Source organism: Vanessa tameamea, chromosome 29 (genome assembly GCF_037043105.1).
Source record: "Vanessa tameamea isolate UH-Manoa-2023 chromosome 29, ilVanTame1 primary haplotype, whole genome shotgun sequence".
NCBI classification, from domain to species: Eukaryota; Metazoa; Arthropoda; class Insecta; order Lepidoptera; family Nymphalidae; genus Vanessa; species Vanessa tameamea.
In genome coordinates, this window is record NC_087337.1 from 3673739 (window position 1) to 3701268 (window position 27530).

Consider the following 27530-nt stretch of genomic DNA (forward strand, 5'->3'; position numbering starts at 1 on the left):
ATCACGGGGACATGTCAATGAGGAATTTTCAACAGGATTCAGCTAACGACAATTAAATTATTTACATATGTAAACTTGAATCCAAAAGTGAATAATCTGAACGTTTAAATAATAAACTTTCTTTAAATAATTCTTCTATTCGTGATACTGAATGACGTCATAATTATGTCATAGTACTCCTCAAAAGATGAGGAACAGATTTCGATTAAAAAAAAATGTGTTTTTGAATGATTCATATTCAAAAAAATATTACATTTAAGTGTTATTTCAATATTCGATAAATTGTTGAGTTTTTTTTTTATCGTCTTAAATATCAAATAATTGATAGGTTCTTAAACACAAAAAAAATAAATATTTTTATCCTGTATGCTGTTGCTACGCAGGGTTGGCAGTATCGCTAAATCGCTGAGGTTGCAATTAAAAAACAAAACTTCGATCTAGTTAGTGTTCATTTATAATCAGTTTAATTTTCAAAATTATTATTTTACAACATTAAAGTAACAGAAGGTTTTGTCCGATAATCTGGTAGTCGCTTACTTAATTAGTTCCTAAATAATTATTCAATTGTGCACGATGACTTGTTAACCTGTATTTCAGCAGCTCATCTATGGAATTGGAAAAAAAATGTAAACCAATAACACTTAGTTTCCGAAAGTTAGTACAACCTTCCTGGGGCACGGAATTCGTTCCCATCAGTGACGGACTAACAGATTTATAATACTATAAACAGATATATTTACGACTGATTACCATTATTTTATAATTTTTACATGATAGAAAAATGTGATCATTTAAAAAAAAATTGTAGGAATTTTTTATATATATTATTATTAAAACAATTAATTAAAACAACTTTTACATTATTTATTTATTTATTTCACAGATTAAAAACATTTTCACGGGTGAGTATTTAGATTTAATTTCTTGTTTATTTTGAGATTCAAAAAAAAAATATTCAGAGGACATAATCATTTTTAAGTATAAATTAATTTATATGTACTTTCATAAAAAAATATTAGGCTATACATTTTTTTATACCAAGGGTCTTAGGCCCTCTGTTGGTGGGGAGCTTGTAAGCCCTCTGTTGCTTGTAATTATAAAGCGTATTTCTTCAGGCGGTGTAGATTTTAGGGTCGAAGCCCTTGCCCGCTATCTTGTCGTCGATCCAGTTGCGCAGGTTGGAGACGTCGACGTACACCCCGGGTGTGCCGTCGTCCCCGCAGCCGATGCCCCACGCGACGATACCGCTCTGCATGTATCGGTTCTTTTCACCCTGCAGACAAAACGAACAGTTCAAATATGTCCCCCAACTCAAATACAGTGAAGAACCCGGGGGATGCCAGTGTGGGCTCACCTCGATGGGGCAGACGAGCGGGGAGCCGCCGTCGCCCTTGCAGGTGTCCCTGTTGGGGCCGCCGCCCGCGCACATGAAGGAGGAGTGCAGTTCGAAGAAGTGTCCGAGGCGGGTGTTCCGCAGCGCGGTCTGGCACTGGCGCCGCTCCACCACCGGCAGCTCCACCTGAAGAGATTTTTATTATATTTTACATTAATAATACATCATTGTGTAAAGTCTAAAGGTCTAGTTGCTAGTTTATATGGGCGCAGATCGCGAGACCAAAACCGAAGTGGATTCGAGCCCGAGTCGGTTACCGGCGCGAGTATTGCGCGTAAATGTTATGTCATAACTATATATATGTCGCAGCGTCAGATAATTATATACTTTGATTGTAATCTCTTAGTTTTGAGATTTGATTCTGGATGGCCAGTGAAGTCAATCCCTCTTTGTCACGTTAGAAAAACATAAAATGTCAGTTGTCAAGCAGGATAAGGCAGATGTGGTCGCGGCCAATGAAATATTGTAAAAATCAATATACGATAATCCAGCTATCGATTTGTTTTATTATTTGTGAATATGTATGACAAAGATACCCCTAACCAAACAATACTGCCGCCTCATATATATGTGTTTGTGTGCGTGCGCGCGCGTGCGTGTGTGTACGTACCCGCTTAAGTATGACTTGGTAGCGGCCCTCCTTCCCGAACTTGTCCTTCCCCCAGCCGGACGCGAGGCACGGCGTCCCGCCGCGCACGAGCTCTCGCGGCGGCGGCAGACACACGATGCCCACGTTGGGCGCCATCTCCAGCGGCGACGCCAGGAACAGCAGCGCGATGTCGTAGAACAGGTTATCTGGTAATCATTATTATATATAATAACCGATTTCTCTTACTTTTAAATCGGTATAAATAATAATTATAACAAGAAAATTTACATAGTTTAACCCTCAACACGCATCATTATACACGACAGAAAAGATTTTAACGTACTACACATCTCAAACTTCTTAATTTTAACACATAGTTCTTAAATACTTTCGAATCTAAGAAAACTTATGTCTATAGTTTAAATTAAATTAATTAGTGTTTAAAAAGATTTATTGTTTAACTGAAGCGTGAAACTAAAAATGAGACGCCGTTTTTAATTTTACTCCAATTTTTTTAAAAGTCCGCTAAACCTACGTATCCTTTTTCCACAGATAAAATCTCAAGTTTGGTCATGAGTCGTTTAACAATATTATCGCAATCAGACAACGCGCGAATTAGAACCGTATGTCAGTTACGATACAACTCACTTTTATTGAAGTCCTTGTGCACGACGGTAGAGCTGACGTCTCTGTCTTGGTACGAGTAGATCTCCTTCGTGGTCTGCGTGTCCCATTCTCCCGCTCGAACCCTGAGGGTCTTGCTAACGGCCACGTAGTGAGCCGCGGTCAGCACCACGCTGGGGTGGATCAGCGAGCCGCCGCCAACGTACACGTTCAGCTTCTGACCGTCCGGATCGTTGTCGTTCACCGGCTCTATCCTAGGATCGACATAGTTCACGCTTTGTGTAAGATTATTATGATAATTTATAACGATGTCGAAGTACTTGCAAACAAATCGTCCATTCTTGTCCGACTGTTTTACACTTTCAAATTAATTTTTTACATATTTTTTCAGGTTAAAGAACTTTATTAAAGAATAAAAAACCTTAATAAAGAACCTTACAGTTCACTTTACAATGAGCAATAAGTATAACTTATAAATAAAGTTTGTTTTAGTGGTAGAATCTGTGGCAGTATTCACATTGACCGAAAAAAGAAAAGAAAAAATAAAAAATAATTAAAAATTTAAGTTTCAACAACATTAAATTTGTTTTTTAAATATGTGAATGATATTTACTAATTTTATTAACATATATTTTCGCTTATAAATTTCGCTTTTGTACTATAAGGCACTACGAAGCCGAGATGGCCCAGTGGTTAGAACGCGTCTTAACCGATGATTTCGGGTCCAACCCCAGGCAGGCACCACTGAATTTTCATGTGCTTAATTTGTGTTTATAATTCATCTCGTGCTCGGCGGTGAAGAATGAAGAATGAAGATACTGAGCGTATAAATTATTTTACAAAAAAACAACACAAAGACAACAATTGTTTTAATTTTACTTTGCCGTTTCATAAATTCAAATCATTCGTAAAAAATACATAGGTAAAGAAGGCATATTATTCGATACGAGATTATATGATATATAGTTAATGCTTGTTGAACCTAGGCCACCTGATGGTAAGTGGTCACCACTGCCCATAGACAATGGCGCTGTATGAAATATTAACCATCCCTTACATCGCCAATGCGCCACCAATCTTGGGAACTGAGATGTTATGTCCCTTGTGCCTGTAGTTACACCGGCTCACCTTTCAAACCGGAACACAACAATACTAAGAACTGTTGTTTGGCGGTAGAATACCTGATGAGTGGTACCTACCTACCCAGACGCGCTTACACAAAGCCCTACCATCGAGTAAATGTTTATCCGAACGCGACAAACTCAAAAACTACTGAACGGATTTTCATATGAATTACACCAATGGACGCAGTGATTTATGAGAAAGGTTCACGTGTATTTATTATGTTTTAGTGTAAATTGGCTGAAATATAACAATGATTGTGAACGATTTCAGATACATAATGACTATAGGTGGATCTACTGGCGTGCTCCATGGCTATAATGTTTAAGAATGTAATTATTGTACAAAACAGTGCTATGCGAATACGGTGCTCAGTTACATACAAAAGCCCTGGTAATCGTGCTCGGATTGTAAGCGTTACTCACTTAAGAATTGCCACCATCCATGGGAACTCGCCGAACTTCGCTTCATTATCGTTATCTCCTTTGGTGCGGAAGCCCACGCCGTCTGGATTCCTCCACCCGCAGCCGTCACGCTGTGAAGTTTTTATTTCATCATTTATTGCATGCAAAAGTTAATGCTAATGTGAGTTGCCTTATCGCTAAAGCTCCGATCCCTCCTCCTCCTCCTACCACACACACAGGGTCTTCCTCCAATGACATGGGCACAGGATTGTAAAGGGGCCTCACCCAGCCACATGGGCACAGGATTGTAAAAAGTCTCACCCAGCCACATGGGCACAGGATTGTAAAGGGGCCTCACCCAGCCACATGGGCACAGGATTGTAAAAAGTCTCACCCAGCCACATGGGCACAGGATTGTAAAGGGGCCTCACCCAGCCACATGGGCACAGGATTGTAAAAAGTCTCACCCAGCCACATGGGTACAGGATTGTAAAGGGGCCTCATCCAGCCACATAGGCACAGGATTGTTAAGGGGCCTCATCCAGTCATGTGGGCACAGGACTGTAAAATATACGTGGAAGGGATTACAATTGTTTTAAATTGCAAATATTTAATACACTAAAGGTCACTAATAACATTTAATTTCTGACTTCGAAAAGTCGATAAATCCCCCCTGGGATACGGTTTCGTGTCTATGATAAGATTCCATGGTTATTTTTAACTTGGTCTGTAGAATAATTTAAAGCTCATGTCAAAAAACAAAAAATTAAATAATGCATGTTGATACTGGAGGCTGTATGGGGGGGTATGTGTTTTGTACCCGCTTATGTACCCAACATTGTTCGTGCTGGGTATGGTCGGGTACAATCAGTTAAAGGTGCGGCGAGAGTTTGCACTTATAGTGCATTTAATTAAATTACTCCGTGGCAAGGAGCACAATCCTGGAGTATTGGACCGCTGCGTGTGTCAGTGCCAACCGCCAGGACCGACCTACTGGCCAAAACGCTTCTCAAGCGAGCGATTCGTACTGTTAACGAAATCAACATAGATATTTTTTCGAGTCAGTTCAGTGAACTCGCAAGAATTATGTTATTTATATTATGTCATAAGCTCGAATCGGCTAATTACTTTTTAATGTCTTTTTTTATTTTTGTCTTGTTTTATTGTTATATTTTCAATTTTAATTTAGTTTAAATACGTATCTCAGGTCTTTTTTATTTGTGTAATTATATTCTAATTAGATAAATGGCTCACTAACGCATTAGGTTACAAGTACCTGTAATTTTACTGATAAGGTTGATGAATAAATAAATAAATAAATGTTCAATTCAAGATCACATTAATGACAAAAATGCGTGGACTTTGTATTTATTGAGTACTTTACTGATATAATCTGGAATTAAAATGATGGAAAGGAGTGATCATTGTGTTCCTTGCCTCGACGAGTCGAAATGAACCGGCAAGGACAGATATTGCTGTTAAATAATTTCAATTAAATTCTACCACTTGTATGAATAGGCTCTAAAGCTTCTCCAAGGGGTAGGTGGCCTTATCCCAACAGAGAGACATTTAAAGGCTGTCATAGTAGGAATTTTACCTTACAAAACATAACATAACAGAGCCGAGATGGCCCAGTGGTTAGAACGCGTGTATCGTAACCGATGATTTCGGGTTCAAACCCAGGCAGACACCACTGAATTTTCATGTGCTTAATTTGTTTTTAATTCATCTCGTGCTCGGCGGTGAAGGAAAACATCGTGAGGAAACCTGCATGTGTCTAATTTCAACGAAATTCTGCCACATGTGTATTCCACCAACCCGCATTGGAGCAGCGTGGTGGAATATGCTCCATACCTTCTCCTCAACGGGAGAGGAGGCCTTAGCCCAGCAGTGGGAAATTTACAGGCTGATTATGTTATGTTATGTTATAGTAGGAATTTTAACTTGCTACGCATTTAAAAATAAAAGAAATAATCTTCCGCCTATAGGGGGGCTGGCTGATGATGAGGACGATGAATTAGTTGCGACTATATACCTGAGGCTGTTTTTCTGGGGGCGGTGTGATGGGGTTGTCCGGCGTCCTCGTGTCGGGGGGGATGCAGCACACGTCCAAATACGAAGCGCACTTGTCTCCTTGGACCCTGGAATATTTATACAATATATAATACTTAATACTTTGTGGGGTGTGAATTTAAGCACTGAAATAATTTACTGACGTCACGGCCGCCTCCGTGACGTCGCTAATCTGGGTCCTCGTTTCCGCCGGCGGAAACGCTGTGAGTGTGAGTTGTGTAGTGTGGTGGTTTTCCCTACTACTAGTGGTGCGTTTGCGATAGTCAAGCTATCGTCGTTGTCGTTCAGGACGTGCATAGGTCGCCTGAGTCTGTTGGGTAGATTACCTCTTAGGGAGGTGTACTGACATGCTTGTGCTATCAACGGATTGCTATGTTGCTTGGCTCTCTCAAAATACGCCGTGGAGAGTATTTTCAGATGTTTCGCGATCGAATCGATGTCGAAGTCTTTGTGTAGGTCGACGTTACGGATGTACCACGGCGAGTCCGTGGCGATACGAAGAAATCGATTTTGGACGGAGTTGGCATAAAATAATCTTCCTTCTATATAATTCAATGAACCTAATAATACCGCGATTCAATTTACCACTAACGCAATCTATTATCACGTGGGAAAACTTTATAATTAAACAATATATTTTTACTTATTACAATGAAAGTGCTTTAAGAAATGTAGCTTGAAATCCAAGGACATAGCCACAATGTCTTTGGCATAAAAAATATGCTGACTATCCCCTAAGATATGAAGAAAGCCGCGTGCATAAACTAGTATATGTATAATATAATATAATACTTTTGAACAAATAACATTTAAGGCACTCTCTAAGTCTGTTTCGGGACTTGGATTTTCGCCAATAGCGAACTGGAACAATTTTTTACACAAGAGTTAAATAAAGTTCCAGTCTTTTGCCGTCCTTTGCTGGACGAAAGCCTCCTCCATGGGACGACAACCTGCCCCCTCTTTTAAATCGTCCATCCACCTCGCCACAGGGCGTCCTACACTACGTTCGCCTAAGCATTGTCTTCACTGTATCACGCGTCAGCTCCATTGGCAGTCAAGACGCCTGGAGAGATGACCATTTCCAGCCTAACTAGAGCTAACCTTGACTTTAAATATATAATATTAATTTCAGCCGTGTGTATGAATGTATGTATGACTTACCTAATATCAATAACCCCGACACCGTCTGTTATAATGGAATTGTTGCTGTTACAAAGGTAATAATGAACGCACTCGCCGTCCAAACCGTCATCCGTCTTACACGCTGTGCTGGTCGTTTCATCAGTCTCTGCAACAAAACGACATGCATGTAAATGTAGAGCCTTAGTTTCCAAAGATGTCCAGGACACCAGGGGTCAACAGGAATTGGACAGGGTTCCACGTTGGCGTGACGTGTTAACAAAAATGAGAGTTCACAAGCGGGGGTGCAAGAAAATTTGTCTGCTTTCGATAGTGAAGAACTAAAATGTTGGTTTCTAAGACGATTTTTCTTCTTGTTTTTACCGGTTTTTCTAAAATAGCTCTTGAAAGCTGTATTTAAAAATAGCGCGACCTTAACTATATATTACAATTGAATATGTTTTTATTGAAAAACCGCAACACATTAGTGAATGTTAGTAAGCCACAGGTACCTTAAATGAAGACACTTGTGGTTTTGAAGGCAATTCTGTAATATGTTTAAAAATATGGTTTCCATAAAGGAGCCTATCTACTACACCGTCCCATACCAAGAGCGCGCTAGCAACGTTCAAAGATTTTTTGTTTATGTCTAATGTGTTCCTAGCACGCTCAGCATGTATTCCTCACGCTCAACATGAGATACGATGAGTGGGAACCATAAGGATAGGACACTTCAACCGTTATACTCGGGTGATACGTTCTGGGGGACATGGAAGTCCATAACTTGTCCGGGGCTTGTCTGTATCAAATATGTTCGTAGCACGCTTATGATACGAGACGAGGAAGTGGGCAGACAACTTTAGTTTAACCGCCTCATTGGTCTTTTGGCTTAAGGCTACAATTCCGAGATTTGTGGTTCAAGCAAATGGGCCACCTGATGGTGTGTGGTCACCACTGCCCATAGACATTGGAGCTGCAAGAAATATTAACCAATAATCATTCCTTACATTGCCAATGCCCCCCCAACCTTGGGAGCTAAGATGTTATGTCCCTTTTGCCTGTAATTACACTGACTCACTCACTAGTGAAACTGGAACACGACAACAATTAATTCTCCTTGTCGGTAGAATATATGACTAAGTGATACCAACCCAGACATTGCACAAAGCCCCACCCCCAAAAAAAATATTATATCGGATCAATGGAAAATATAGTGTTTACTGCCGATAAATTCTCAGGAGCAGTCTGCATTTGGGAGTGTTAACATCCCCTCAGTATAAAGAGCGCACACACACCTCTGCACTACAATACGTCTCGAGTAACAAGACTATATTGAGAATACCAGCCGTGACATGTTTTTTATTATTAATGCTCTTACTTTTTACAGGGGGCACGATGGTTGATGGTTGGTTTTTGTTGCCGACGCTGTTCTCCGTAGTCGCCTTCTGGGCTGGCTTGCCGAATATCTGTTCCAGTACTGAGTCTAAGTCGCCAGACGACATGTCCTGGGGGGCGGCCCACACCAGCGCCAGGATACCGAGCGTCAATATTATTCTCTGCATCTGGAAATATTTATGTATTTATTAATAATAATTTATATATATAAAAGCAATATACCACTCACTGATTAATCACGAAATCTCAGAAATTATAACGCCTACGAACTTGAAATTTGGCAGGTAGGTCTCTTATAGGGTGTAGACATCCGCTATTTTACGAAACTCTACCCCTAGGGGGGGTAAAACTAGGGTTGGAAGTTTGTGTTGTATAGAAATAGTTTCAGTCCCGGAGAAGAACCTGGGCTACATTTTTTTTAATTAAAAATAAAATTGGGAATGTCCGTTTGTGCGCTATTGGTAAAAAATTATAAATTTCGCGCGGGTAAAGCTGCAGGTTTAGTTTATTAGTCATTCAAAGTCCGATGACATTAAACTCATTAAATATTAGCTTTATCTTTATTTATCTTTACGGTAACCCATATAGCAGAACTTCATTCAAATCAGGCAGATGCATCACTGAATTTTCACGTACGTAAGGTAAACATTATAAGGAAATTTGCACGTGGAGGATGAGAATCATCCACGTGTATCCACCAGCCCGCATTGTAGCGTGGTGGGACCATACCTTCTCAAAAAGGAGAGGAGGCCTTTGTCCATTTAAATTATATTAAAAGTCACATTGAAAGTCTGTTATTTTTTTCTTTATTAACGTTTTATTGTGATATTTAAATTTATAAAATGGCCGCTGCAAAATTATTTGCCGGATTTTATTGTTGAATTGAAAACCGCGTCAGCTTTCAATGCAAAATCGCAAAATTATTATTTATGTAAAATAAATAAATAAAAGCTTCAATAGCGCAATGGTTTAAACCGTCTAGCGATGTAAAAGTCGCAGGATCAATCCCGACCCCTTGGGCTATCGCCGTCCCCATTCCTAACACAAACTTTAAGTTTAAATGGAGAGTTTAATAGGTAAATTAGTAATTTCTTACAATGGGGCATTGCTACTATTTTTTAATAAACGGCTGGTGTCATAATTGCAAGGTTGGATTAATATTAAATAACGATCTGTATCAAATTTATAATCCATCGTGAATGTCAAGGTTTACCACATAACTATAAAATAACATTCCGTCAAGCCGTTAGAGTGTTATGTGGTAACAAATATTTGGATATCGACACGATCGTATCCAGCTGGCCAACCGTCCAACATGACACCAATGTGTCCCAACTCACGATCGATCAAAACACACACACATATATACGTTCCAACCTCTTTTTTTTACTGTATAGGTCCAGCTGATGGTAAATGGTTACCACCACAACTAGAAATTGGCTCTGTATTTATATCGCCAATGCGCCACCGACCTTGGGAGCTAAGGTGTTATGTCCCTTGTGCCTGTCACGTTAACAGCCTGTAAATTTCCCATTGCTGGGCTAAGGCCTCCTCTCCCTTTGAGGAGAAGGTTTGGAGCATATTCCCCCACGCTGCTCCAATGCGGGTTGGTGGAAAACACATGTGGCAGAATTTAGTTGAAATTAGACACAAGCAGGTTTCTCGGGATGTTTTCCTTCACCGCCGAGCACGAGATGAATTATAAACACAAATTAAGCACATGAAAATTCAGTAGTGCTTGCCGGGGTTTGAACCCGAAATCATCGGTTAAAATATTCGCGTTCTAACAACTGGGCCATCTCGGCTCAGTGCCTGTAGTTACAGGTTAATTTACCAATACCAAGTATGATTATTGGCGGTAGAATATCTGATGGATGGGTGATACCTTTACTCATGGTCTTGTCTAAAGCCCTCTATTAAGTATGTCATTCACTATGGAGGACGTTGATGTGATAGGTGCTTCAATACTTCGACACAAAGCGTGGAGCGTTCTGTTCTATTCGTAATGAATAAGCGCTGATTAAGACACCTTATTTTCTAGAGAGTTATATTTTATTTAAAGTTCAGTTCGGATTTGATCGGAGAACCGTAAACACTTGCCGAGTTTCCTACCGGATAATTATTTTCTTTTATTTTATATTCCGATATATTTTTGTGCTTATAAAATATATATATAACGGCGAGCCGGCAATATTGTTTGGTTCGGGGTCATCATCTTCGTCATACATATTCACAAATAATACAACAAATCGATAGCTGGATTATCGTATATTGATTTTTACAATATTTCATTGGTCGCGACCACATCTGTTTTATCCTCCTTGACAACTGACATTTTATGTTTTTCTAACGTTACAAAGAGTTATTGACTTCACTGGCCATCCAGAATCAAATCTCAAAACTTAGAGATTACAATCAAAGTATTTAATTATCTGACGCTGCGACACGGCCGTCCTGCGCCTCACACGTCCTCGTGTGGTATATCTGAAATAGAAATAATTTGAGGTACATATCCACTATCTCGGCCATACCTGACCAATGGGGTCAGTTACAATCATCGCTTAACCAGCGGCTTCGCTTAACCAGCGGCATCGCTTAACCAGCGGCATCGCTTAACCAGCGGCATCGCTTAACCAGCGGCATCGCTTAACCAGCGGCATCGCTTAACCAGCGGCATCGCTTAACCAGCGGCATCGCTTAACCAGCGGCATCGCTTAACCAGCGGCATATGTACAGTCAGAGTAAGAAAACCTTCGTCAGTTTTTAAATTCATTCCTTTATCAAGTATAAACTCTTAGTACCTTTTTAATCTAAAGCACTAAACAGACAACTGCATATAAAATTAAACTAACATAGTATGATAACTTGGTTCAAAATAGTGTTACATCTTTGGACTACGTCTAGTGTCATATCAACATAAAAACTTTTTTTTATGTCCTAATTAGTCATTACAAGATTTAAATTAGATATGATATCTTCTACTGAATTGTCAAAGTCTGTCATTGTCATAAATTTCTTGCAATACTTGAAATCTTAGAAATAAAACTCTTGTAATATTATTCGGCCGCTATTTTAAGTGACGGTTAATGTAGTGACTTGACCTGTGATAAGTGGTTTCATCGGCACCGGGAAGGGATGGTGATACCTTGGCCTGCAAAAGCAGCGGATATACCCTATCAAAAATCTATGGGGTTTGATGGTGCAGCGGTGGATAAATAATAACGATAGAACCAAAGCAGCTGTCGTAGAACATTGCCGAAGTGTCTGGGAGGACTTCAGAAGAACCGATATATGCTCTCGCCTTTTTGGATCAATGCGACAGCGACTACAAGCTGTGATTGATACGGGTGGCGGATATAATAAAATAAATAAATATGTTTAAATTAATAAATTTTACCATAATTACTACTTATTTTTACTATTTTATTTACTACTTTCGTCCTGCGGTTTCACCAGCGTTCCCAAAGACTACACTTCTTGTCCAATCATAATATCATGTAACAAAATCTGATCAGGTAAGACATGAAACAGAATATTAATACCGTTGTTATCAATATTAGCTACGGTCTTAATTTGCGAGGTACTATAAACGCTAGCTTGCCAAATACCGGTCATTCTAACCAAACTAGACATTCATTCACCACAAAATTTCAATTATATTGTTTCCTTAATAAGTGAGCACTCTGTCCCTGAGTCAAAACAAAATGAATAGAACTCACCGGAGTGTTCCAGGGTTCTGATGACGCAGACATCTACACGCCGATCTACCAGCCTGATAGTTGAGGAAGAGGCAGTTGAACCTGCGTCCGTGTTGGTAGCTTGAGGAAATCTCGATGCATAGTTTCCCGTGCCCCGGCAGATGTAGCAAATTATGTTCGAAGCAGTCGTTTTCTAAGATGTCGAGGCCTTTTTTTTTACTTCTCCGTGAATTGTACCGGTAGGACGGTTACCCTTCCTTCTTTTGGCAAGCTGTTGTAAATATTGATGAGCGTTAAGGCAGCCGTCTCTGATGTATTATAGCGAGTGGTGAAAACCTCTTGGAAATCCTTCCATGTCATAACGGGAAAAGATACCCGGGGCAGCCAAGCCGATGCCTGTCCTTTCAATACATTGCTGAGACCTATCATTAATGATGCTCCAGATAGCGGTTGATCAGCCATACATATGTGTGCGGTTGATAACCAAGCACGGGCATCTACACTTGTCTTCTTGGGATCAAACGTAGGGAGATGGACACGACCGCTTGACGTCGATGCTTTCATAGCTTGAATTAGAGCAATAGTTTCGATTTTGCTGTTCCAATAATGATTTCCGTCTGTCTTTGTTACTATTCGTGGTAGGCTGCAGCTGGTGAGGTGGCTTACATCCCACTTCTGATAACGGCGAGCCGGCAATATTGTTTGGTTCGGGGTCATCATCTTCGTCATACATATTCACAAATAATACAACAAATCGATAGCTGGATTATCGTATATTGATTTTTACAATATTTCATTGGTCGCGACCACATCTGTTTTATCCTCCTTGACAACTGACATTTTATGTTTTTCTAACGTTACAAAGAGTTATTGACTTCACTGGCCATCCAGAATCAAATCTCAAAACTTAGAGATTACAATCAAAGTATTTAATTATCTGACGCTGCGACATATATATGTAATGAAATGACATTTCATTATCCCAAATTTGCTGCGCTCCGCGCGTTTTTAATCTGTAACTGAAAGTCAGTTTGCCGCGCATTTGATGGTTGAATGACAGAATGACAGATAATGTTTATTAGATTATTTTGAACTTTGATTTTGTAAGAAAATAAAGAGATATAATAGAGGAGGCGATATTAGTGAACTTTAAATGTCGTTTCTTTGTATTTTCAGAGAAACAATTTGTGGTTTATTTTGAGCATCCTCAATAACCTATCTTATATATATTTAAAAGACTCGCGTTTTTCTCGTGGTAACAGTTCGTCCGTGTGAGTCGGCCAATTCCTGATCAGGACGCCCATTCTACTAACACTTCGTGACTCTATCGCAATCGAATCGAAATGTTATCGTTGCCGTTCAGCCGTTTTCCTATCCTACAAATGCAACAATCCAGTTGCGGTTCGGTCGAAGTTGGATCGAAAGATAATCGGGATCGTATCGTAATCGATCTTATTTATAAAAGGTAATATTTTACTTGGTGGTAGGGCCTTGTGCAAGTCCGTCTGGGTAGGTAACATTCATCAGATATTCTACGACCAAAAAGCAGTCATCATTATTTTTGTGTTCCGGTTCGAAGGGTGAGTGAGCCAGTGTGACTACAGGCACAAGGGACATAACATCTTAGTTCCCAAGATTGGTGGCGCATTGGCGATGTAAGGAATGGTTAATATTTCTTACCGCGCCATTGACTATGCTCGTCCGGCAAACTTTACCATAAAAAATAAATAGATTTCAATATGTCAATTTTGTCCTCAGTTTCGATTAAGCCGAGTTTTATTTATGTGAGGAGTAATCGAAGTTGAATCGTAATAGAATAGGAAACGTGTCATAGACTATGTAAGTAGTATTGACCTTACGTACAGTTATCCGCCATCGGAGCGATCGGCAACGGTCCAACATCACAAACTATACTACACGTGGATTATTGGATAAATAGTTGGACTGTTGGACGATCGTGTGGAACCGGCATATGATATTCTTTAAATATAATAAATTATACGAGAACCGGTTCGTCGAAACGCGAGTCAATCTAGTCAGAACTCAGAAGGTCATATGTTCCGGTAGAATGAGCTAAATTCTCGTAACGACATACAACTTAAGACTTTATAACTTAGAGGATTCACAACTTCGAATAATAACGCGTGAACCAATAACTCTGTACCCCCTTTTTTACCAAAAATACACGCACGGAGGTGTATGAAATTTGGTACTTCTAAATATATCTGGATTAGGAGCGCACGAAGCTAATATTTTTATTGAATATGCATTAGAAATACATTAAAATAAAAAATAAATAAAAGAAAACATTACACACACTAAGATACTTAACACACACACGTTTATCTACGTAATGTTTAATTCGAAACGTTCATAGTTTACGCATATTCTGCCATTGACAACACACGTCATGTCAAAGATGAAAGTCAACGCAATATTTTTACCTTTGTTTTTTTTTTTATTGAGTGAGAAGTATAGTAGGGAGAAGGTACCGTTATTTGAGCCTCATTTTTCCTACGTGTCTTTCGAATCATCTAAACGAATTACGTAATCTATGAACCTATCCTATATATAATTATAGCCGAGATGGCCCAGTGTTTAGAACGCGTGCATCTTAACCCATGATTTTGGGTTCGAACTCAGGCAAGCACCACTGAATTTTCATGTGCTTAATTTGTGTTTATATTTCATCTCGTGCTCGGCGGCGAAGGAAAACATATTGAGGAAACCTGGATGTGTCTAATTTCAACGAAATTCTGCCACCTGTGTATTCGCACCTCCAATCCGCATTGGAGCAGCGTGGTGGAATGTGTTCCAAAACCTTCTCCTGAGAGGGAGAGGAGGCCTTAGCCCAGCAGTGGGAAATTTACAGGCTGTTTAATTTAATGTATGTTAATATATAATTATTACGGATAGATTTCGGTCGGATTATAAAAAGAAATAAGAATTTTTTAGTATCATAGTATTCAAAAGTGCTTGTAAAAGCCTACTTGAATAAAGTATAGTATTCGATTTTGCGGTTGAATAATATTTTCTACGTTTCGTTGGCAGTTTCTACGGCTCGCGTACATAAACATATAAATTTACCGCTATGTCAACTTTGAATTCAATTCAACAGGTTTTATACCAAATAAAGGCGTAACAATATACGTTCATAGTAACTTGTACATCAATGACGTACTTGTGAAAATGAACAAATACTAATATTATAAATGAGAAAGTAACCCTGTCTGTCTGTTGATCATTCACGACCATTGACGTTGACGACCAATCCCTCAAACTCAATGAAAACCGCAGGCGACAACTAGTACCCTTTTTTCTAGGTAGAAAAACACATTACGCGTTTCCCCGCGTGAAATAGGGGGTTATGTGTGACACGCCGCTGCCCAGGACAGCGCTAAGTACACCGGAATACCCACTAAAAAACCAGCGGTACCCCTCCGTCTTTTCAGCGGGCGCCCCGGGATAGCTTTCGCATAACACTGTGACTTGACAACCAGTACCTACCTAGTACATATATTTAAACGTTTTGCAATACGGAAAATCAATTGTATTTGTACAAGATCTATCGTTCAACTTGTGTGTTTACTTTGCAAATAACATGAATAACTCTTCTTACATCGTCGGCTGTTGAAATCGCAACCTTCGCGTCAAGTGAAATAAAAAACTGACAAAGTTCGAATAGGACTCGCGCACGAAGGATTCCGTAATCTATAAAAAACAGCAAATATAATCTGTTGTATGGAATCCCTCTTATTGTTTTTAGTATCTGTTATAAAAGCGGCAACAGTAATTCATCATCTCTGAACTGTCTAACTAACACGGTTCATGAGATACAGACGGACGGGCGGCGGAGTCTTAGTAATAGGGTCCGTTTTACCGTTTCGTTACGGAACCCTAAAAATTTAATAATATTCGTTCATTAATGTTCGCGTAACAAACTTGACCTTAGGATTCTAAGAAAATTTGAATCAAACATGGTTCAAGGTAAACTGGTCTTTATTGATTATGTTCTTTAACGTTGTTTCAACATATCGTCGTATTGGTGACGTTTATGACAACTTAAGTATTTTACAAAATACATTTGAAGCAGACAAAATAAGATTTGATAAGTTAATTCGTTAATTAATAATATAAATGTTAAAAAAGCATTAGCTTAATATTACATTAGATTGACAAAAAAAAAGACCCGCTGTGGTTCTTTCGCCGGTTCTTCTCAAGTCACGGTGTTTCCTTTTCCGAACCGGTGTTAATGTTTAACTTGACTATCAAATAAGTAAGAGTAATGCTTCTATATTGAATAAAGGAATTTGAGTTTGAGTTTAAGTTGAGTATGAGTTTGAGTTTGAGTTTATTGATTTCTAGGCTGGATTTATAGATTTTTTTCTTTTGGATAGGTAGGTGGACGGATAAATGGTACACCTGATGGTAAAATGTCACTACCGCCCAGACAATGGCGTTGTAAGAATTTTGAATCATTCCATTCAATAATAATGCTCAGAATGTCAAATAACAAAGATACTAGGTAAACTCAATACAAGATTATATTCATTATAAAAAGCAGGCAGGATATATAAAAAAAAAAAAATACTTTACTGGCAACTGGCAACTAAAAATAGTGGAAAAGAGTCCTTAAAACTATAAAAAAAAACTACTTGGTGGTACGGCTTTGTGCATACCCCTCTGGCTAGGTACCACCCAATCATCAGAAATTCTATCGCCAAACAACAGTAATCAGTATTGTTGTGTTCCGGTTTGAACGGTGAGCCAGTGTAACTACAGGCACAAGGGACATAACATCTTAGTTCCCAAGGTTGGTTGCGCATTGGCGATGTAAGGAATGGTTAATATTTCTTACAGCGCCATTGTTTATAGGTGGTGACTCCTTACCATCAGGTAGCCCATTTGCTCGTCCACCTACAGATACCATAAAATAGATATATATATACCCATATAGTATCTACAAAATAAATATTCATCTATAATAAAAAATATATATAATATTAAAAATACTAATCTTATGAATGCTGAGTATGTTAAGTCATCACGGCTTTGTTGAAATTTGTTAGGAAGCAAACTACCACCCCAAGGAATAGGACATAGGATACTTTTTTGTACCTAGCACTTGACGACCAACCCCTAAAACATGAACGGAGTTGCGGGCGAACAGTATATCAATACATAAATATATTGTTGCACTCTGAACTCATCTGACATCATTAGTTGTTTTGTGTTACGGGTTTTTTTTTTATCCGTCAACAATAAAAAGTATTAATTGTCTTGTAATAATCAGGCGTCATATAAAATGGCATTAATATTAGTTCTCATTCGATACTAGTCGCTTGGTGAGCTGCGCCGATTACATTACATTACAATAACAGCCTGTAAATTTCCCACTGCTGGGCTAAGGACTCCTCTCAATTTAAGGAGAAGGCTTGGAGCATATTCCAATGCTCCAATGCGGGTTGGTGGAATAGACATGTGGAAGAATTTCGTTGAAATTAGACACATGCAGGTTTCCTCACGATGTTTTCCTTCACCGCCGAGCACGAGATGAATTATGAACACAAATTAAGCACATGAAATTCAGTGGTGCCTGCCTGGGTTTGAACCCGCAATCATCGGTTAAGATTCACGCGTTCTAAGCACTGGGCCATTTCGGCCTATCTTTGCCGATTCAATCATCTTATATTTTAATATCGTACACCGATTTTTGTCCCAGTGATTATTGGACGGTAGTTGCACATAAAAAATCGGTTATGGTCTCATTTTGAAGAGCTGCAGCCGTAGATGTGAAAAATAAAAGGGATTCTTGATTGCAATTTATTAAATTATAATTTAACAAAGAATTAAAATCTGCGTGGTACCCACCCAGACGGACTTGCACAAAGCCCTACCACCAAGTAAATTAGTGTTGCATATCGATAGTCCCCTATCGATAGAATATCGATAGTTAAGGTGTTAGCGATAGTAGTGACGTGTAAATATTATCTATAGTATTGTTAAAACCATTACTTTTAACCTAAACTATCTATCGATATTATCGATAATATCAATGGTATCCCTGCTACCAATAGTATTGTTTACATAGAGCTAGCGATACTATCGATACTATCGATAGTCAAACTATCGATAGTTCTGCAACGCTGAAGTAAATAATAATAATGAAAAGAAAAATAATTGTTTTATTTTCCGGCTAGGAAAGTGGAAACTCTCGCCTTTTCTATACCATACATGAAAAATGTAATCGCTCTGTTTATTGACAAGAACCGCATTAAAATCCGTTACATAGTTTAAATGATCTAAACGCACAGATAAGTGTATAATCTATAATCTGTAGATATAGGACAACATCACATACATTACTCTGATCCCAATGTAAGTAGCTAAAGCACGTGTGTTATGGAAAATCAGAAGTAACGACGGCACCACATACACCCAGACCCAAGACAACATAGAAAACTAATGAACTTTTTCTACATCGACTCGGCCGGGAATCGAACCCGGGACCTCGGAGTGGCGTACCCATGAAAACCGGTGTACACCCTACTCAACTACGGAGGTCAGGAGGTAGATATACTAGAACAGAGGTGGTGAAATGGTTAAAACGCTTGAATCATAAGCAAATGGATGTGAGTTCAATTGAGCAGGAGGCTCACCTGATGGAAAGTGACTACCCACCGCCCATGGACATCTGCAACACCGGGTTGCTGGTAGATGCGTCGCCGGTCTTTAAGGCAGGAGTACGCTCTTTATTTATATTTTTTGACGGACGAGCAAATTGGCACCTGATGGTAAGTGGTCACCACCGCCCATAGACAATGGCGCTGTAAGAAATTCCAGCTCGGTCTCATTTTTACTATTTTTCGAATCAGTGATGTTATATTTTTGTAAGTAATATAGGCTAGATATTATTTCAAATAAGTTAGCCCTACATGAATATTAATCATTCCTTACATCGCCAAAGCGCCACCAACCCTGGGAACTAAGATATTATGCCCCTTGTATTTACATTGGCTCACCCACCCTTCAAAGCGGAACACAACAATACAGAGTACTGCTGTTTGGCGGTAGAATATCTGATGTGTGGGTGATACCTACCCAGACGGACTTGTACAAAAACCTACCTACCAAGAAAATCAATGCAGTATCAGTTGATAGTACGGGTCAATTGCGTATTCTTTAACTCCTTATACGCTTGCGTTTTGAGCTTATGTTTGTATTTTTAATTTTAATTAAATACGCCATTACTGTTAACTGAGAACTAAGATGTTATGTCCCGTGTGCCTGTAGTTACATTTGGGTTTATCATCTCGAGCTTAGCCGTGTGCACTGTGAGGAACCTCCGTGGGCCCCTTTTTAAAAGGAGACATTGCATTTAAAGGCAATTCACTTTAAATTTATAACACAGATTAATATTTAAAAAAAAAAAGAAAAAAGAATTCAGATACCACGATGATACTTTGGAAAAAAATATTTTTCCGTATCATTTCGCCGTAAGTTACGCTTGTACAGGGAATACCTTATTGGCGGGTAAATCTGTGACGCCATCTTGGAATTACTCGCGTTCTGTCATTCGCTTATCTGTTGATTGTAATTGTATTTGGAATAGCGGTCTCTCTTGAACTCGGAGGTCAGTTTTATCAATTAATGTTAATATTATTTAAATATTTATAATAGATTGAAATTAAATATGAACGAGTAATCTCAGTATTTATATTTACACGGTGTATGTATAAGTCTGGGTGGGTACAATTGACGCATAAGGTATTCTGCCGTCAAACAGGAATACTTGGATTAATCTGTACTATAATATTATAAATGTGAAAGTAACTCTGTCTGTCTGTCAGTCTGTAGCTCTTTCACTGCCAAACCAATGAACGGAATGTGACGAAATTTTGTGTGAAGCAAACTTGAACTCCAAGGAAGGACATAGGCTACTTTTTTTGCCTAACACACGGCAACCAACCCCTAAAACGCGAGCGAAGCCGCGGGAGACAACTAGTATTATATATAAGCGAAATACCACTCAATGATTATTTACGAAATCTCAGAAACTATAACACCAACATAACTTGAAATTATAAAATGTTATATTTACGACCGACCCTACTTAATAGGATAGAAATAAAAGATTTTATCCAGATATATTTTTAGCTAGTGAAGGAATGAAGGTATTTCTACATAGAATACAAAAGTCGTATCAGCTAGGTAAGCTAGTAAAAACTGAGGAAACTGGTGACTTAAAACGGTAGGACCCGATCAGGTCACCAGACTCTTCCCTCAATTAATTCAATATTTTGATGGGCAGGGTTCGATTCTTGGCTCGAAATATTAATAAAAAAAATAATTGAAATAGGTTCATATTTTTTTTTATTATTGGACATTTTGATCTTAAACATACAATTTTTGGAATTTATTAATTTAAAAATGGAATTTACATAAAAACTCGTTTCATTAAACTCGGTTTCGGTAAAGAACCTGGTATCAAGGTCGTTTGCAATTGGAGTCACCGTTTATTACAATGCTTAGCTTTACATACAAATTAGTCTTGTGTAATGACGATTTAAATCGCATAAATTGTATTTATGATTCGAATTTGGAACGCCGAATACGAAATGATTTGATTGGTAAACGACGTTATCATTCTAAATTTGAATTTACAATTGCTTATCATTATTTCTCGTAAAAAGTAAAGGATAAAAAATGATTATTGTGGGTTATCCCTAAGAAATAGACGTATACCATCGATTCATAGACTTTTTGAAGAAATTTGATCTGTCTTGTAGGGTTTAGCCAGCGTTTGCAATGTAACCGCAAAAAATGTGTTTATTTACGACATCACTTCAGAAACCTCTAAAATTATCAGTGTTTCTCTACTACATTGTGCATTTATTAAACATATAAACCATCCTCTTGAATCGATCTATCTACATATTAAAAAAACGCATCAAAATCTGTTGTGTAATTTTAAAGCTTTAAGCATACATAGGGTTAAGCATACAGACAGCGGTAAGCGACTTTGTTTTATACTATTTAATGATTTGTTACTATTGAAACAGATATTTATCATCAGATATTCTACCGCCAAACAGCAGTACTCAGTATTGTTGTGGTCCGGTTTGATGGGTGAGTGAGTCAAGGTAACTACAGGCACAAGGGACATAACATCTTAGTTCCCAAGGTTGGTGGCGCATTGGCGACATTTCTTACAGAGCCATCGTCTATGGCGATGGTAACCACTTATCACCAGGTGGTTCATTTGCTCGTCCACTAACTTATATCATAAAAAAAAAAAACACATTTAAAAAGAAATTTTGAAAATAATTTAAGACCGACCACACTCCTCTGAGACCAAATCCTCCAGACCACTAAAAATCCGATAAATTAAATATAAAAACGTATTTCTTAATGATATTATGATTCTATACTTAACAATGAACTAGTTTAAATGAAATATTTTAACAATTAATACATAGATAACGCTCTAATGATTTTACGTCACACAATTCCCCAGCAATGGGGGATTCCCCCACGCAAGAGAAATGTTACCAAAATTAAGCTGTCACGAGGAAAAGCGTAACGTTTGAGTTTTCAATGTCACAATTAAAAAAAAAGTACCTGTCTTATTTACATATATAAATAAACAGAGGTATTTGAGAACCTTTTTCTGTTCTGTTGCTATTGATTGGTGTTGCTAATTAATCTATAGTTAACACAAATAATGACAGAGATCTTCGATCACGAAGCGAGCACTAGTTTAAAAAAAAAAAATCAAAATCGTCTGTTTTCGTATAAAACTCGTTAACAATTTAAAAATCGATTTGAATTTCAAATCGATTACGATCTACATATTTTTTTTTTTAAATAAACTTGTCAAACACAATTGCAAATCAATAAAAAAAAATGGTTGACAGGTCAGTTGTTGAGCTCGATAGCGTCATGTAATAATAATTATACAGTTCAATGAACGACGTAGAATACATATAAATTTGCCGGTCGGAGGATAGTTACGAGAGTCTGTGTTGATATAGGAACAAGTTTTAATAACAATTTATGTGAAATATATTCGCACGTTTTAGGGATGAGACCGACTCGCCACCGTGACAATCAACGGCATGACGCTCTCTTATGACGTCATATCTTTCCTTGTGTAGGGCCGGACCGTAAGTTTAGGGGGCCCTGGGCTAACACTACCTAGGGGCCCACCTAAGAGATATATGAACGTAGACTTGAATTAAATTAATTGAATGGGTTTGATTAATTGCAGGACTCGCAGGGCTACAAACCATACGATCTGTTTTTATTTAATAAAGTTATGGATTCTTTCGCATTAACGTCTATTTTTGACTTTGACTTGACTTAGCTGGGGCCCCTTGAATCCACGGGGCCCTGGGCTTAAGCCCAAAAAGCCATATGGTAGAGCCGGCCCTGCTTGTGTGCGTGGTGAATACACTCATATGGTATACATAATAATTCGTTAAAATATATTCAATTAAATTAGTTTGTCGAACGATGATTGCGGGTTCAAACCCAGGCAGGCACCGCTGAATTTCTGTTTCTAATTCATCTCGTGCTCGACGAGAAAAGAACGTGAGAAATAGCATGTGTCTAATTTCAATGAAATTCAGCTACACGTGTATCAGCAGTAGGAGTAGGCACCCAACTTTAATTATAAATTCTTTAAAACTATCAATTTGTAATTTATATAATTAGACTAAAATTAAAATCAACGTCCGATCAACACAAATTGAAGCAGCGAGCTTGAATTCGCTGTAAATCTCACGAAAGGAGCTCTTAGCCCAACAGTGGGGAATATACAAACTGTTACTTCCGTATTGTAATCTATATTTAATTTATATTTAGGCTCTTACAAGCACTTTCGAATCGTCATTTTATAGTCTAATGTTACCACCGATTCGGAATGTAGTACCGAAAAGAGCAAGAATCTCAGTCGTATCTAAAGATGTAAATACGTGTACTGCGTTTAAAATTACGTAAATAGTCGTTTATCATTCGTTTATTATTGTAATGATGCAGCAAAACAAGAACATCGTGAGGAGATCTGCATATGTTAATATGAAGCTCCGCCACTGTCTAGATACTTACAGCTTAGAGCAACATCGTGTAACCTAAAAAGTCGGCATTCTGTTGAGTAACTTATTCATCTGATATCAATCAGAATCTCAGTTCCCAATGGTGGTGCATTGGTTATGTAAGAAATTCAGATTTCATAAGGCGCCAATGTCTATGAGCAGTGACCACTTATCATCTGGTAGCCCATTTGTGCAACCTCCTAACTAATTATTATAAAGAAAATATATATATCTAATCAATATTACAACAGGGAGTCGAGGTGGCCCAGTGGTTAGAACGCATGCATCTTAACCGATGAGTTCGGGATCAAACCCAGGCAGGCACCACTGAATTTTCATATGCTTAATTTGTGTTTATAATTAATCTCGTGCTCGACGGTGAAGGAAAACATCGTGAGGAAACCTGCATGTGTCTAATTTCAACGAAATTCTGCCACATGTGTATTCCACCAACCCGCATTGGAGCAGCGTGGTGGAATATGCTCCAAAACCTTCTTCTCAAAGGGAGGCCTTAGCCCAGCAGTGGGAAATTTACAGGCTGCTAATGTATGTATGTAATGTATAACAACACGAAGCATATATATCTATATTAATAACTAACTGTATCAGACTAGGACTTTACACCAACTTCCAACCCCTGTTTTACCCCCTTAGATGTGGAGATTCGTAAAATCCGTTCTTAGCGGATGTCTACACCCTATAAAGAACCTATCTGCCAAATTTCAAGTTTGTAAGTGTTAGTTTCGTGCAAGTCTACGATAGACCCGATCGAAATCTGTCCACAATTAAAGATCGTTAAAAAATTATGATTTTATAGTCGACAACATGTATCCGCAAAATTCGTATAATCGAGATATATATCGATATTAAATCCATGGAATTCAATGATATGACAGTTCAACGGGCGGCCATGTTTGACGTTTACGGGCGCGTTCATTAAGTGTGTTCCAAATAATAATTTCGTGCAGGGGTACGGTAGTTAGTGTATTAATAACTTGTTGAGATTTATCTATTTTACCCGAGCGAAGCCGGGTTTTTATGTAGTATAATATATAATATTCATAAATAAGGGAAGTAAATCTAAGTAAGAACTCTTTGAATAAGGTTTTTTATATGAACAAGGAAATTAATATTAACAAAAACAAAACGCCGAGAATAATTTATTTTCATGATAAATAGTTATTTATAAACATAGCTTAAACAATTCCTAGTATATAAACGAATGTTTATCCCTTATATATATGTATGTATCTATAAATATACTATCTTTGAAATTAGGTAAATCATATAATGTTTTTCTAGTTCTATCAATCATATGTGGCTAAAACACGTGGACGTCAACCGAAGGTTGCGGGTTTGAATCCCGGCAAACACTATTGAATTTCTATGTACTCAATTTGTGTTTATAATTCATTTTGTGCTTTATGCTGAAGGATATCGTGAGGCAACCTTCAAGCGGCGGATAAAAATATGCAACACTCGTATTGGAGCGGTGGAATTATTTCTAAGCCTTCTCCTCTAAAACTTAAATTAGTAACTTAAATTAATCGGCGTCATAACATTTATTTATGTTTCAATATTCAAATTAACTTCAATTCACTATTATTTATGTCGACTTTATTTATACTAGCCACCACCTGACCCGGCTTCGCACAGCTTCAATTTTATGTTTTAATGAGTCACAGTCCTTATTAGAAAACCCGTGTGAACCGCTAAAAGGCCATTATCGCTCCAAAGCTTTTAATTTTTCATATCTTTACTTTAAGAATATTCTTGAAAGTAATAGGAAACTTAAAAAAAGACGAATTAAATTGGTAAAGTGGTCCTCAAGTTGACATGACCACGAATTTATACCTTAGATCATTTAATAAATAGACAAAAAAAAAAACAATTATAATAAATATTATAAATACGAAATTGAGATACATTTATAAAAAAAAAAACTTTATTTAACACAAACTAGTCGTTAAAAACCCGTATCCGACCGATTAATTATCAAGCGTTATATAAACAAATTCAAAGGTTATATTAAATGATGCTTTTATAGCAGTACCTATAAAATCATCATTTAACATTATCTAACTAAAGAAAAAAAAACTTTTTAGCAAAACAATAACAGGTTCAAAAAATTGTAAAATTAAAACATTCATATGCATAGTATATAAAAATACTATTTATAAAACGTTTTGAAATTAGAACGTGCAGTTAATTATATTGAAAAAATCACTCACCTTTAATATTGAAGTTTAAAACATAATAATATTAATCACGAACGCGCACAAACGGCGAAGGCGCTCCGGCGACTGACTGTCCCGCTGGGCGACGGCCGAAGCGTTGGTCAATTTTTTATTTTTTAATAATATTTTCCTTATACACAAGACACAAGGTCCGGCTGCCAGCTACGTATAGACTAGCGTCGCTTTGTTTACGACAAAACAAACGGTCGATTTGTTAACTTATTATTATCTGTAATTCCGTAGAATGATGTATAATTTGAAAATCGAATGATTTACTTAAAAAACTGTTTTGTATGAATTCCTTTTTATTTAGTTGTGATTTTAGAATCATTTCGAATTCAAATTAAATTAAAAAATCTATTTTGAGATAACATAAAATGATTTATTTTAAAATAGTATTATTTACTGTAAAGTTTTGAGTTTTGATTTTAACGAACTTTATTTTAATTATAGGTGATGAAGATGAAGGTGACGTCGTTCTGACTGAGTTCGGCAAGAAAGAGGTCCATCGACTTTCCGTAGCACGAAACACACTTCCAGTGTCCAGACTCGGAATTGCTATTGTGAATTTATCGTTAGAAACACACAATAACAGATTAACTGCCCGTACTGAGGTTTGAACCTAGGACCCCGGGGTCTGCGACAGCAAGTTACTAAGAACATTTTATAGCATGATTTAAAAAAAAATCAAAAATAAAAAGAATATACTTTTCACATGGGTTTAATAAGGAGGTATTTTAATTTTTTAACCAAATCTCGGTTCCAAATATAAACATCGATCCTCTGTATAGAAGATAATCTGTAGTAAATGTCATTCCTAATTTTGGAATATTCTAGAAAATTAAAAAAAGTTTTACTAAAAAATCATTGATAAATTAAGTTGTAAAAATTTAACACAAATTAAAAATATGTGCCGTTTTATAATTAAAAAAAATAATATGTAAATTATTCTGATAGAAGTTTTTTCTTAAGCTATTATTTATCTTAAAATAACACCGCGGTCATTAAGGTCAAACCAGAATTTATAAATATACATAAATGGCGCGAAATTATTACCTACGCGCCTGCGCATACACTCTCTCTAATACACACTAACGCGTGTCTGCCCATTGATGTGATATCAGACACATGAATGAATTTTCTAGAATAGGGTATTCTACTATGTTTCAAAAAGTACTTCAAAATGTTGATTTTCTTAATAAAATGCCCCAAAAAATATATTTCGACAAAATAAACACGATTTCTTGCCATAAAATTAAATTAAATTAAATTTTAAACCTTTTTTTATTCCCGCTAAAACGCTGTCAGTCATTTTGATGACGTCAGATTGTAAAAAACAACAGTCTTGATGTACGACCGGTACTCATTCAACGTTAACAGCTATTGTTTCTAATAGTTTTTGTGAAAATATTGAATTACAATCGCTGTCGTTGAAGTGTAATGTACAAATACTAGCATTAAAACTCCAGAAACGTTGTTTATCAAAGTGCCAGATGATATTGAAATGACAGTTTTTGTTTATCTGACGTCTCACCATGGCGGCTCGTGTTTTAGTTTTTCACTACCCAAAATACCCTATTGTGATGACCATGTCATTAACAAAAAAAAAAATTGGCGCTCCTGTTACAGTATAAGGGCGATATACACAATTTTACAAAAGGATCCTGAAATCAGTAAAAAAGCTGTTAAAAAAAATCAAAGACTTTATCAAACATTATAGTTTTCTTCTTTCGCTTGCGTATTCCCCCGTGCAGTGACAAAAAGTATTCGGTTCAATGGT

General features: G+C 37.5%; 1 protein-coding gene across 2 annotated transcripts; it reads right to left on the reverse strand.

Moving 5' to 3' along the window:
* Positions 1–1082: 1082 nt before the first annotated feature.
* LOC113399247 (phenoloxidase-activating factor 2-like) lies at positions 1083–25940 on the reverse strand. 2 transcript variants are annotated; one of them, XM_026638336.2, is made up of 9 exons: positions 25745–25940; positions 8703–8886; positions 7367–7493; positions 6168–6273; positions 4154–4263; positions 2631–2860; positions 2004–2188; positions 1355–1519; positions 1083–1273 (listed from the first exon to the last, which is right to left on the reverse strand). In XM_026638336.2, exons 2-9 carry the CDS (start codon positions 8884–8886, stop codon positions 1112–1114), a joined length of 1269 nt encoding a protein of 422 aa, XP_026494121.2. In that variant the 5' UTR covers positions 25745–25940; the 3' UTR covers positions 1083–1111. The 2 variants fall into 2 exon arrangements, with proteins under 2 accessions (XP_026494121.2, XP_026494120.2); XM_026638335.2 differs by having other exon boundaries at positions 2631–2881.
* Positions 25941–27530: the final 1590 nt, after the last annotated feature.

What these genes read in the sequence shown, in the direction of transcription:
- LOC113399247 (XM_026638335.2), bottom strand. Translation starts at nt 8,886, where the DNA reads ATGCAGAGAATAATATTGACGCTCGGTATCCTGGCGCTGGTGTGGGCC. An exon ending in CCCCAGAAAAACAGCCTCAG is followed by an intron (nt 4,264 to 6,167) that starts GTATATAGTCGC and finishes AAAACTTCACAG; the next exon opens with CGTGACGGCTGCGGGTGGAG. An exon ending in ACCAAGTCATACTTAAGCGG is followed by an intron (nt 1,520 to 2,003) that starts GTACGTACACAC and finishes AAATCTCTTCAG; the next exon opens with GTGGAGCTGCCGGTGGTGGA.